The sequence below is a fragment of the Aspergillus mulundensis genome (genome assembly GCF_003369625.1).
Source record: "Aspergillus mulundensis strain DSM 5745 chromosome Unknown scaffold_5, whole genome shotgun sequence".
Taxonomy (NCBI): Eukaryota; Fungi; Ascomycota; class Eurotiomycetes; order Eurotiales; family Aspergillaceae; genus Aspergillus; species Aspergillus mulundensis.
In genome coordinates, this window is record NW_020797893.1 from 1,711,187 (window position 1) to 1,724,854 (window position 13,668).

At 53.2% G+C, this 13,668-nt stretch overlaps 3 protein-coding genes across 3 annotated transcripts; 2 read left to right on the forward strand and 1 right to left on the reverse strand.

The window, feature by feature from the left end:
- Positions 1 to 676: 676 nt before the first annotated feature.
- On the forward strand, positions 677 to 2,890 carry DSM5745_05857 (beta-N-acetylhexosaminidase; the record flags this gene model as incomplete). The annotated part of the gene is made up of 1 exon (XM_026747873.1): positions 677 to 2,890. The coding sequence occupies one exon, from the start codon at positions 677 to 679 to the stop codon at positions 2,888 to 2,890; it is 2,214 nt and encodes a 737-aa protein (XP_026603705.1).
- Positions 2,891 to 5,383: 2,493 nt separating this feature from the next.
- DSM5745_05858 (uncharacterized protein) lies at positions 5,384 to 5,730 on the reverse strand (the record flags this gene model as incomplete). Its single annotated transcript, XM_026747874.1, has 2 exons — positions 5,384 to 5,543; positions 5,591 to 5,730. The coding sequence occupies 2 exons, from the start codon at positions 5,728 to 5,730 to the stop codon at positions 5,384 to 5,386; spliced, it is 300 nt and encodes a 99-aa protein (XP_026603706.1).
- A 5,836-nt stretch (positions 5,731 to 11,566) lies between these two features.
- On the forward strand, positions 11,567 to 13,615 carry DSM5745_05859 (protein phosphatase regulator GAC1; the record flags this gene model as incomplete). The annotated part of the gene is made up of 1 exon (XM_026747875.1): positions 11,567 to 13,615. The coding sequence occupies one exon, from the start codon at positions 11,567 to 11,569 to the stop codon at positions 13,613 to 13,615; it is 2,049 nt and encodes a 682-aa protein (XP_026603707.1).
- Positions 13,616 to 13,668: the final 53 nt, after the last annotated feature.

A 13,668-nucleotide genomic window follows, 5' to 3' on the forward strand; every position in this document is an offset into this window, starting at 1 on the left:
TGTCTTTGACTTCTTTTCCTACCATGAAGCTGGATCTTTGTGTGGATTTCTGTTTTTTATTTTCTTCATTTCATATCATCTCAAAGACCAAGACTGTAGCCAGCGATGGCACTACCAGGTACCCGATGAAGGACTAATACGGTATATAACGGCCGCAATCATATACAGAGTGACTTGAGTTCCTTTGACCTAGCTTATCTTATATTCCCCGAGGCCACAGCCTGTCCGGGGCGAGGACAGGGCGCTATCCCCAGGTCTTGGCACGAAGTATACGATCGACCGTATGGCTTAGAGGCACCACCACTAAGTAAGACGGGGGAAATGTCTGGTATATAAGATGTCTAACTGGATCTAGTTATGAATGTATGCTATGTATTCATCAGATATGAAAATGTCAATGTACAAGACCTTGTAGGAGAGACGACCAGAGTGCTCCGAGGCAGGCCCCACTTGGCTCCGGCGATGGTTGTCAGTCTCGCTCTTCCTCTTCTCCTCTCTTCTCTCTTCTCTCATCAACTGCGCTTCTCTCTTTATCTTCATTGAACCATTACCAGACTAGGCTGATCTATTCCCAACCCCGCAATGTACTCCAACATTCCAGTCATGCACGTGACAAAACAATGGCCCCTCTCGGTCTGCACTCTCCCCAGCCACCCAAACGGCCAACTCCGGCATCATGGCGTGCACATGGATCATCGCAGCCCTGCTGTACATGGTGGCTCTTGTATCACCGCTCCAGATCCTACCGCCGATACCCGCTTTTAATGACGGGGACACCGCGGAGATATGGGACTTGACAGCCAGCTCTCAAAAGATCTACATCGACGCGGGCTTTGCCTCTTCAAAGGATACGGATGGGCTGACTCTCATCCCACCGAGCAGTCATGACTTCGCTGAGGTCTTCCTGGAGGACCTGAACCGCATCACAGGTGTGGATTGGTCGCTCGAGACAGTCGAGTCACTCCCAGACCCTGCGGACGCCAATGGCGCCATTCTCCTGGGTGCCTTCACGGGCGATAACTCGTCCATGGTCTATGAAAGCGGCGAGCTTACATCCGAGGGCTACGAGCTCGAAATCTCGTCCTCGTCCGTCTTTATCGGCGGTGTCGGTGCAAGAGGTATGTGGTGGGGGACCCGGACTGTTCTCCAGATGCTGCTCGTCGGGAACAACACGTTGCCTTCTGGCCGGACAACGGATGCCCCAGCCTACGCCACCCGTGGGTACATGTTTGATGCCGGGCGCAAATGGTATAACAAGGGATTCCTCAAGGAGATGTGCAGCTACGCGTCATTCTTCAAAATGAACGAATTTCACTACCATCTCAGCGACAACTACCCACTCAACCGTGGCCGCAATGAGACATGGCAGGACGTTTATTCACACTTTAGTCTGCTACCTGAGGATGAGTCTCTGCTGGGTATCCTCCATGGCCGCGAGAACGAGACCCTCTCGCGAGAGGACTATGCTGATATGCAGAGCCACTGCGCACGGCGAGGCATTGCTGTTATCCCGGAGATCGAAGCACCCGGCCATTGTCTCTATGTGACCAAGTGGAAGCCCGAGCTTGCACTTGAGAAACGAGACCTGCTCAACCTCTCTCACCCAGACACTATGCCTACGATCCAGCGCATCTGGTCTGAATTCCTGCCCTGGTTCGATGTCAAGGAGGTACATGTCGGTGCAGACGAGTACGACTCTACGTTGGCGGACGATTACATTGGGTTCGTCAACGAGATGGCCGATTTTATCAACTCCACCACGGACAAAAGCATTCGCATTTGGGGCACGCCCATGGAAGAGCCAAAAGACAAGAATCTCCGCATCAACATGGATATTACCATCCAGCATTGGCAATACGGCCAGTCCGACCCCCTCGAGCTCATCGACCAGGGCCACAATATTATCAACTCTCAGGACTGGTGGGCATACATGAGCATCAAGAACGACCACATGCCCATCATCCCGGCCCCATATCCGCAGTTCTTCAACGAATCGCGTATTCTTAACTTTGCCGACCAGCCCGGGTGGCAGTGGACGCCCGCTGATTTTAACAATGTCAACACAACAGAACAGCCAGAGCCAAATGAGCCATTTCTCAAAGGCGCCGTTATGGCTGCGTGGAACGACAACGGTCCAGATGCTTCGACGAAGCTGGAGATGTACTATGCTATGCGCAGGGGTATTGCCCTGGTTGGCGCCCGTGCGTGGAGTGGTATCCGTGGACCTGAAGTTCAACCGGAGACACTAGACGCCAGCATCGACTTCTTCTCACCTCTAGCGCCGACGCAGGATCTGGATCGTGTCATTCCCGTCCCTGGAAACGACAGTGATGGCCCTCTTGTCTCCTGGAATCGCTCCTCCTCCGATAACGACACCGTCAAACTCGGCAAAGGCAGCAAGGGCTTAAACTACACCCTCACCTTAACAGCCACCGGGCCCTTTACGCTCTCAAGCAACGACAACACCTTCTCCTTCAACAACGACGGCACCCTATCTTTCATTGAAGACGGCTACATCTACCCACTCCGCTCCGTCACACCGGAGGACGCCCTAGAGCTGGACCCCGGCCACCCAGGCCGTATCTGGGTAAACACAACCTCGACGCACGAGCCTGTTATTATCGACGCCTCCGAGGCTGTACCAGTAGCCATCACCGTCTCCACTGATGTCGTACATGGTGCTGTGGTCTGGATTAACGGGCAGCTGGAAGGCCGGTTTGAGGTGTTTGTGTATGGGGGCCGGAATACGGAGTTCAGTTGGAGTCAGATGGCCTTTGTTGCGCCGCTTGAGGATATCGAGGGGGTGGGATTGGCGAGTTTGGAGATTCATGGGAGAAGTGAGTTTGAGGATTATCGGGTCGGGTCATTGTCGCTAGGGTCATCGAGATAGCGATGTGGGATGGGGGCTGATGGACTGGACAGTGCCACCACGAGGACTTCTGGAGAACTGAAGCAGAAGCGGCATGGCTACTACGGAAGATATCCAACGTCTGCCAGTGGCTTATGAGGCGTTAAAGGCCCATCTCCTGGCTCGTGATTCCTTGGTACTTTGAAGAGAGCGGCTAGTGCTGGCTCGGGCAGTTTATATAAATCAAACTGCTGGAACCTGAATCGCCAATAGGTTACCTAGAATACTAGATAAATTCATACAATGGGGAAGGAAGACTTTGATCTATGGGGCCGACCCTACGGAGTACAAGTCTTTATGGGACAGACGTCCGTCAAGTTTTAGGGCTATGCGGTTCTTCTACCTCATTCAGTTTCTGGCAATCTATTCTGGGTTGTGATTGCCGAGCTCCTTTAGGGAGATGTAGCATAGTAGGGTAATTCCCTTCCTGTCGCGGTGCACAAGCCCAGACCAGCGCTATCCCAGCCCTCGAGGGACATATCCCCCGCTCTCTCTACCTACTCTCAACGTTCACCGCCCCTACCCTTCCCCAAGTTATACTCCCGATAGCCTTTCCCTCTCTTCTCTTCTCTCGCACAGATATTGCCAGTTGGGATCGCCGCCGTAGCCGAGCCGTAGCGGTGGGGAAGAGTAGGGTGGGATCTTCGAGTCGGCCGTTCGCTTTGCTTTGTCCTATTTCAATACTCGAATCAGCGCTAGGACTTGGATGGAGAGATGGGAAACAGACGAAGCGGTGGGTAAGGTGGAGGCCTGGAGTGTAACCTACCGTAGCTGGATTGAGTGGGTAAGTTGATGTTGATGTTGATGTTGATGTGGCAAGATGGTAAGACTGCAGGTGTAAGATGGTATGATCCCCCGATCCGATACTGTAGGTAGCCTAATAAAGACCAGACCGGACCGGGAAGAGAAGACTCGACTCGGCCGAATAAGCGAGGCTCGACTGGCAGCACGCAGTTCGAATCTACCCCGGTCTGTTCAAGAATTGTGTATTGTCTGCTGGGCGGCGATTGGTATACTCAATCAAGTTTGGGGAGCGATCGATGGTTCTTGGTATACTGTATGTTCACCTGCCCGAACGAGGGCGTGTAAGATCCATGGCTTCCCATTCGTATTTGCGATCTGGGAGTAAGAGCTTGTTCAGAGAGGGAAGACAGGAGAGATGAGTTGGTTTTGCCGTGAAGAATAGAGAGTAGTAGGACGGTATGGACCGAGGGGTGGTACCACATCTTCGCATCTTCACATGGCGAGTTAACTTGTTTCTGAATACTAGCTCCTACGCTGCATCTACGATGACAGAATAATGGAGGGAAGACGTCGTAGACACCGTGAAGTGATGGTGCCCAAGGGAGGGACGCGCGGTGGATGAGCAGGGTCTTCGCACCGTCCTCTGTAGATGGGACCATATTTCGATGAGAGAAGGAGGAAGACATGTTGGCGGATATCGCGGTCTACGCCTTACGCCTCCGCAGTCAGGCTCAAGAGGGCACATGGTTTCCTCCCCTCTCATCTCCATGCTGCGACATCTTCATCGAACAATCCCATGGAGGGGAAGGGTATTTCGCCAGCCAGCCTCGGAGAAAGCCATCGCCAGCACCAGAAAACCTCAGTACTTTTGCGGCTAATATAGCTATAGCTCGTATAGAACTAGCAGGAGCTCATGCTCATGCTCATCGAAGCGTGTAACGGCGCACTGTAAGTCGTTATCTACCCCGCAATCGCAAGCCATCTATATCCCTCCATGGGTATAGCAAGCCAAAATGTATCATCGATGCAGGCAAAGCAGTGCGTATGTACCCCGCCCGCGCCTCCAGCTCATCGACGGAGAACTCTCGACCGGGATGGAAGCTATTCAGGAGACGCCATGGCGGTCCGCCAAATTGGCCATCTCATCGAATTCGACGGATGTCGGCTTTGCATGTGTTCGCGGCTTCGCCACGTCCGGACCAGACCACGCAAGACAGCGCGAGCACGGCCTTAGTGAAGGAGGGGTTGATCGCGCTCGGATCTGTGTTGCGTCCCGCCCGGCGCTATCTGATGTCGAGCGCCAGCGCCAGCTACTCTAGTTAGTGGCGGTGGCAGTCGTGTTGTCGGCAGGAGCGTCAAGCGCAGGCTAAAGGAGGGCATAAAATATCAGATATCTCGGGGAATAAAGTTTAGAGGAGGCGATCTAAGTTTAAGAGGGTCCTTGGGGGTCCGAGTACTCGATAGGGCCGAAGCTCGGAGTGCTGTGCTTGATGCTGCTTTAATGGTACTCCATACAGAGGAATGGCGATGAGCGGTGGCAAGCGGCAGTCCAGTCGGGTCCAATAGTAGGAGGCAGATTGGCTGGATTTGCAATGCGCTGCAGTGTGAAGCACTGAAGATCCGGTTGATCCGCGATAGTATTATCTTATACTCTGTATAGTCCAGGATGACTCCAAACAAAGTCTCCGAGATAGCTGAGCGCAGTTATTCCTCACCGAGGCTGTGGCGCAACTACAGTGCAGTCTCATCGAACTCCGCACCCTCGATGAATGCTATGCTGGGTCCGTGGGCACTGGCATGGCATGTATATGCATGGATAGCGCCTTGCGGCGCCATTGTCGACTCTCGAGGCTCGAGCTTTGGCCTCACGGGCTGTACTTGCGTGCAGTGGCTGCAGACAAATGTCAGTTCGCGACACTAAAATAGGCACTACTATACCCTGTAAGCTTCGAGCCCCACTGCCAATGCGCCATCGACTGCACCGCACGGGCTGGCGTGGTCTGGACTGCAATAGTGTCTGGTCGCTGCCCTCTCGCAATATCTGACTCTGACCGGACGCCGCCGCCGTTGAGCGCCATGGCGGTCCGGGATACAATAATAGCTTCGCTGTAGCGCCGAGAGGGAGTGTTAGCGTTGCAGCTCCTATTCGCACGGTTGCGAAAGCTCCAGCGGCTAACTTACCAGTCCGACTCCGGCCATTAAGCAGTCAGAATCGAGGGGCAGTGTGCCCGAGAGCTTGCAGATGCTTTGCATGGAGGTCGAAGTTTGTTTCAGACTGAGTGAGCGCAGCGGTGAGCGCCAGCGGGCGTCTTGAGCAAATTATTGGAGAGCGTTGAATACGGTCCATCTGTCGGTCGTATAGTCAATTGGTCCGGTTCGCGTCTTTCACCAGATACGGCTTTGCGAGTTGGAGAGCGGCGGAGGATGTAGGAACAGAGTCCCTGCTTCGGTTGCGGGGAGAAATGGCAGGTGGATCTGAGTAAGAGTTTGGAGTTTGCTTTGTTGAAAAAAAATTGGATGGTAAGACTGGGGTTCGAACCCAGGCGATTTTCATCAAGAGATCTCTTCGGGAACGTTCCCTCTTAAGACTCTCGCCTTAACCACTCGGCCACCTTACCAATTCGCGACCGAATAGAACTACTATATTGGTCTACAAGGTAATTGAGCCCATATCAGCAAACCGCGCGTACCCTCTGCATAATCTTGCTGATCAGTTTACAGATGCCCTATGCACCCGGGACGCAACAACACCATCCCCATGGGGTTCCGCTGCATCACCGATATGGAGTAAAGTATCCATCTAAGCTACCACCACCCCAACGGCGCTAAGGGAACGACCCTTCCTCAATATAGATTCATTTCCGATCCCGGGAAGGTTTGCGTTTTGTATCTCGTCAACACTGCTTTTGCCGGACACTGCTCGAGAATTCCGTCTTACAATCCTTCGACTTCGACCTCTTAGGAGATGAACATCAACCTGAAGAATAGACTTTGGCATCATGAAGTTTAACTGACCGCCTCTTCAACATAGAGCCAGAACTAACGCAGCGACCTTGATGCTAGGGCCGGGCCGGAAAAGGTAATCCGAAGAGAAGGCTCCAAGACTCGGCGCTGTTGATCTGGAAGCATCGGAGCAGGGATATCACAGCCTATAATCCACCCTAGCGCTGTAGTCGTTCGCATGGGCTGCCTTCAGGAGATAGTCGAGACGTTAGGGTCGGGAGTTATCGATGAGCGACTATTTCGTCCGTGCTGAGTGTCAGGAGATGGGCTTTGACAACGCAGAAACTGTACATGACAGGGATCAGTCGTTGAGCAAAGCGCGAGACTGAAGGAGATAAGTTTCAAGGGGCATATTGTCTCCCTCCCATGATCCTAAGTTTCACAAGCCCTAAAACAACGTATTAGCCATATATCCTGATGTTTTGAGATCCAAACTCACGATGCACTCCAATTGGTAGCCCTAGTCAACCTCGTTCTTGATCCCGTAAGCATTCTGGAGGCGAAAACAATGATTTTCATATGGACGAGATAGCACCCCACTAGGACCCAGGGTGACCGGGCGCCAGTAGCCGATGCAATAGTGCCGGTATTAAGAAGTAGGGATGCATGGGCTCTGGCTTCATCGAATAGGACGCAGCCCATGATTGGCCGAGGATGTCGCCAACGGACGGCCAATATGCACCGATGGTTGATCGAAGTGCAACAGAACTGACAATGCTCTTCTTCGCTCAGCCACCGGCAAGGCAGTAATAAAACTTCCTTTGGTGAGCAGCGATGGGCGTTATTAGATGTGGGTCGCTTCCTTGCGTAGGTAGTATTGAATGCCGGCTAATTAGCAAATTGATTCAGCAGTGGCAAATACAATGCTGTGCCACTATCCAGGGGAATGATTGCTACTATCTCCAGTTCGGCGGGGACAACCGGCTAGCGGAGGATGAATTAGCGGCCTGATAAGAGTGGCATGCGTGAGACAAGCGCCCGGGGTTTGATTGACATTGTGACGAGGTAACCTTGCAGCAAACCACGAGCCATGCATCGATTTCAAAACCAACCCGCCCTCCGAATTCCGGCATGAAATGTGCAGGAGAGGAAGAGAGCATTCCGTCCCTTACTGGGTCAGTAGACGCCGAGACGGGTCGGTGAGAGCTCGGTTCTCAACCCTTTTGCGCCAAATATATTGTGATTCGTTTCGACTACGTCCGGATAGATATCCCACTTCCACAGGGTAGTAGTGATTGCTGATATATGACCGAGTGCTAGGCTCGGATGCTGTTACACGACAGGTACAGGAGAATAAGGACCACAATAAGGGTGCCATGCTAGACTGAGCCACCGGGATGGTGCGGTTAGGGTTCTTGGTTCGCTCACTGCCAGCTGGAGGGTCGAGACTGAGAAGTAGGCAGATCGCCAACACCTGGAGAAAGCTCTCCTGATGAAGCTTGAACACCTTCGGATTTGTAAGCCAACCATATCCACGGTCGGCAGTCCTAGAGTAAATCTTCTTCATGCCTGCGCTTGCAGCTGTTTGCAGCGAATCACCGGCAGGTCGCAATCGGTTGGCAACAATATAGATTGTCTGCTCAAATGCCAAGCGGGATGCACGACCTCTTCGCCGCCAATCAATGCCAACTCGAGCATAGCTTGGAAAGCAGCAATTGGCCAGCAGCAGTGTGCGATTCCAATGCGAGTGGTGGTCTGTGCAGGTCGCATGGGTCATTCGACGGTGTTGAGTGGAGGAGAGTTCGTGTGTCGTACGTACTCCGGAGTGAAGCCGTTGAGGGCGGTCCCTGACGTCATCCATCCCCGTTTCCTTGGCAGGACGCGCCCTTGATTCAGCGACAGCTACGTTCCTGGTCTCACATAGAGGGGATCAGCGCTGGTATCTAGATCAGTAGATTGACTTCACGATGCCGGCATCCATGAGGGAATCCTTAGCAAGGGTAGATAAGCTTGCTGCGCCAGCGGATTCTTGATCCAACCGAGCCATGAAGCTCAGATCTCTGGCAGACCTGGGGTAACTTCCATCTCCAAGCAGGCTCTCGAGATCGCGGCGCATTCTACATGCCGTCACATATATCCTGTATCTGCACCCAGAACAGTATGAAGAACTGCTGATCCGTACTCAAATACTCCGCAGCCCGCACCCCACGATAGGAGCCCCATTTCTGCAGCGCAAGTGCGTCCTGAATCCTGATGCTAAAGGAATCCAACATGCCTTTCCGAGTTAGTGACGATTGCCGACTCCCGACTTGAGTCTTGACTCGAAGGCTGTGCATCGCTGCGTCGAATTGTCCGTGGCAAGAGGCTGAGGCAGGGACCCTCACCTGTTTCCTCTTGCTACATTGATAGTTGTCTAGCATAATATGCTGTATAGTGTATGTTCTGACTTGAGACAGACGATGTATCTCTGACAGGTATCACAATTGCTGGTCTGGGCGATGCCGGAGCTGATAGATAAATAAATAATTCGGAACCTCATCGTCCCCGGACAGGGTTGTGGACAGTCGTGGTTGGATGGGGAGCGCTAAGGAAAAAGGTCTAGATGCCTTAGTCTGAGATTCTGGAGGTGCTAGTGGGTCGAGGGTGGAGACTCAACAGAGCCTACGGTTATCTCAAACAGGACCCTCCTGTCATGATGCCTGCTCGAGAATCCTTGGACTGTCCAGACATCCGGCTGGTTCGGGAGGGAGGGAAGAGGGGAGGAGAAAAGAGGGGATAGGGGAGAGCAGGGGACAGCTTATCTCCGGTCAATCAGAGCGACTAGTGGGCTCGGAGTCTCTTTCTCGTGCTTCAGGCTTCTCAAGATAGCCCGGTGCCTGCAAACTGCCATGAGGAAAGCCCGGTGCGAGATGATGCTATTCCCAGTTTCGCTCAAGGGAGAGGCGGAATCCGAAAAAGCAAAAAAGTGCCTTAACAAAGACTCGAGAAAAACTTGGAACGGTCAATGCACCGCTGCCTTGATTGCGGGTTTTAGACTCCGAGGCTCTAGTACAGACCTGGTTAGCCTTCATTGTTCCCAGACATGCATTTCAGACTCCAGACTCGGGGTGGACCAGCCAGAACAATACTCCGCGAGTCCGGAGCTGCAGCCATGAAGATCATCTGGCGGCCTCATCTCCTCCACGCCATGTGCGCGACGACGAGAGAGAAATGAGATGTACGGAGTATTCCGAGCCGTTAGATACTTCCCATGCTTCTTTTTGTCATTCCTGGAACGGCATGGAATTCAGTTCAAGCCTCTCAGACTCACCGCTGGACTCCCAAGGTTTTGCATGGCTGGGGGTAAGCTCGCCAGCCAGCCAGCCGGCGAATAGCGAATGCTCCGAGGAGATTCGCACAGGAAAAGAAAGCCAAAAGGGAGTATATCAGAGTTTTTTGCGCTCAACTCAACGTGCAGTGGGATCGTGCGATCGGGAGGCGAAATGATACCGTGGTGGTACAGGCAGGCCTGGGCTTGACCACTAGGCCGCCGCGTTGGCGGCCCGGGGGCGCTGGATGGCTTCATGGGGGGTGATCGTCCCACCGTCCCAGACCGTTCGATCGCCTATTTTAGGTTGGCTAGTATCAATCCAGCCGCCGAAAAAATATCAAAAACCACTGACCGGCCATCGGCCATCGTCATCAGGTAATCTTGCTCTTAGCGATCATCCGGCGCTGCCGTCAAAGTGCCTTGCTTGGACTGGGCGCGGGAAGAGATCAAAGAAACCCAGCAGTAGCGTACTAGCGTGCCATACCTTGACAGCTCCAAGAATTGGACACGGCCTTCTAGACTGGTTGAAAGCTCCCATGAGGCCAATGCGACCATGGATGGCGCTGATAATGGCTGTGAGATTTGCCCCTCACGAGCTCGACAAGAGAAATTTCGTTGCCGCCGGTCAGATCCTCTCCGGATTCGCATTTGCCTTATCATCAACCGCCCAGAGTCAATGCGTGCGCCGTGCATGCAGCTCTCTCGGGCGGGTCCCAGAGGTGACTGGCAGGTTTAGTCTCTTATACTACCACGAAATGACGATTATTGCATATTATTATATCAAGCCATTAATTCTGCTATTAATTGCCCCCATTAATCCCCTAATCTATTCCATTCTATATACCTGCTACAGAACGCCTCCCCGACCTCTCCTCTCCTCTCCTCCCCACTCCTCTGCCTGGATCCCTGGGTCTGGTTCTTTTATCTACGCTGCCCTTGTCGCCTGTGCCTTGATTTGCACTGGCTTCTTATCTATCCCGTCATCACCACCACTACCAAGGTTGATTGACTGATCTTCTTTCTTCTCTTCCTGCCTGTTCTTCTTTTCTTACTTTCTTGTCTCTTCCGCCGCGTTCCGCCTCGCCTGATCGTCCTGGGCTTTAATGTTCTGATGTCGTATATGAAAGGTATGGTTCATTCGCTCCCAGCGCCTTCCCTGTGCTCTGCCGCTTCAACCGTCGCACCGGCCACTTTCCACCGTCCTCGTTGAGCTTCACTTTGCCTTTCCCTGCTTTGCGTGGTGTGACAGGCGTCGTGTCGTGGTACCTGTCCCTATCTCAGCTGCCTGCCTTCCTGAGCTGCTAGAGGCCTCCATCGCGCCTTCCTGTTTCATTCGGACCACCCGACCTCACTGCTCCATTGAAGCTTCAAGGCTTACCTCCATGGATGAATCCAGTGATTTATTGCTTCGCTTCTGTTGCTTAAACCCTGCGTGTACATCTGTGAGCATTCGAAACCGCCGCCTCCGTCCGTCGTTTCGTGCAACCCATACCCTGATTGATAACCAGCTAACTCAAGAACTAGATCTTATTTACAGACACGTCGCCTGGTCTCCGTTGATCTCTTGATTACTCCATACCGCCTCAGCAAATAGCGCTTCTCCTTCTCTCCATATCTTGCCGTCGCCCGCTGCTTGTGTTCCTCTGCACAAGACCGGCCGGATGCCATACACTGCGCCGTTGAAGACGTCGCCTTCTTCGCTGCACATTGAACACTCTGACCTCAGCACTCCTCCTTCCCCAAGCTCACCCACCGTGGCCGACCCTGATGCAGACAATCTAAACCTTCCCCCGTCCTACTCTTCCGCTTCTTATGTCCGTCGACACCGGCGGTCTCCATCCAACAGCAAGTCATTTGTCTTTCCCGACAACGGCTGGGAACAAACCCGGAACACAGATGTCTATGCTAGTGTAAGGCAATCGCCTTCGCCTGTCAACGAGGGACCGATCCCACCTGGAGCCCTCCTCTCGCCCCCAGAGTCTGGGCAAAGCTCCAGTGATGAAGAGTCAGGTAGCCCGGCCAGGGATGTGTACCAGCTGGAGGAATTGGAGGCAGCTGTGCGGTCAATCGAGCAAAGACGAACGGCGTCTCCTGAGAGACAACCTTCCGGGGAGCCATCGGGGGACATGCCTGCAACAAAATCAGGGGAGCAGACGGGGGTCGGCGCAAGCAGACCCCGCCGCCCTTCTCTGACCAAGGATGGCCGCATGGTTTCTCGCTCTCGGTCCTTTGTCGAGAACTCAATCCATCGAAAGCAAGAGGAAGCTGTTACCAGTTCCCCAGAAGACAGTGACCGGGATGTCGAGATTGAACCAAGATCACCAATGGTGCGCAAAAAGTCTGGGGAGCTTGTCAGACCAGCGTTACGCCCATCCTCGGCTCGTCGACGGCCATCAAGCATGCCCGGGACACCGACGTATTCAAAGGCAGTCCATTTTGACGCCCAGTTGGAGCATATCCGCCATTTCTTGCAGCTCGACAAGCCTCAGGCTGTCAGTGCTGGATCGTCACCTGTGGAGGATCTGGATGCCGACAGCGAATATCCATTTCATGCTGAACCGTCGGGCCCGTCCTTCGAATGGGGACTACGGCTATCAAACTTTCCTCATAAACCTCCTTCTCATCCCCATCCCCGTGTTCGCCTCGAGCGCTTGTTTCTTTCGACAGACAAGCACTCCTTGGTTGGTTTGGTAGTGGTTGCTAACCTTGCCTTCCAAAAGCATGTTGCAGCCCGCTTCACATTCGATAACTGGAGAACCACCTCGGAAGTGACGGCTGCGTACAGCCATGATGCTCGGCAGAAGCAGTTGCACGATGGTTATGACCGGTTCATGTTCAATATCAGGCTGGATGAGCAGACAAATCTGGATAAGAAAACCATGTTCGTCTGTATCCGGTATAACGTGACCGGTCATGAGTTTTGGGATAACAATGAGATGAGGGACTATCAAGTGAATTTTACCAAGATACCCAAACCGAAGGCACAAAACCAAGAAATGCCTCGGGCACGCGCTCGGCCCAACTTGCCTCGCAGCAGGAGTTTCACTGGATCCGGTAGCCGTCCTCTCTCGATGCCTTCCTCTCTGAAGGATTTCTCGGATATGCATCGCTACATCTCGTTTGGTCCTCCTCTCAATAATCGGAAGGAAAAGCAGGATGACGACGATGATGTCCATCATGATTCAGAAAGTCCCGTTCCTATCCGCCGCGATAAGCAGCCCCATCAGGTATTCGGCAATCGCTATGATTTCGAGTCATCGTTGTCGGCTGCTATGCGTACGAAACCAGAACATGATCGCACCATGTTGACCACCCGAGCCAAGTCTGGAGCTCCTGTGTCGCGGTCCGATGCACGAAGTACATCTCCTCCTGTCCTACAGATCGCACAATCGAGTCCCGAGAAGCCTTCTTCGATGCTTTCGGGCAAGCCAAACCGCGAGTCCCCTGTGTACAGAGAACTCGTGGACCGATACTGCTTTTACGGTTCTCCGGCTTCTTCTCCAAAGGTTACTCGCCCGCCCAAGATCAATGACACTGCGCCCAACCCCAGTTCCTCTTCGCCGCCGTCACCACCAAGCTTTGCCTCGGAGAGTGCAGAAGGCTCACGAAGCTCACCAGCATCTCCGCCGACCTACTCTTATAACTACTTTGAGCCTATGCAGGATAGGCTTTTCAAAGAAACTCAAACACCCGCCATGATCAGTGGGTAAATGTCACATTTGCTCGCTCCCCTCGTCTTACGAGGGGACAATATCATGCTCAT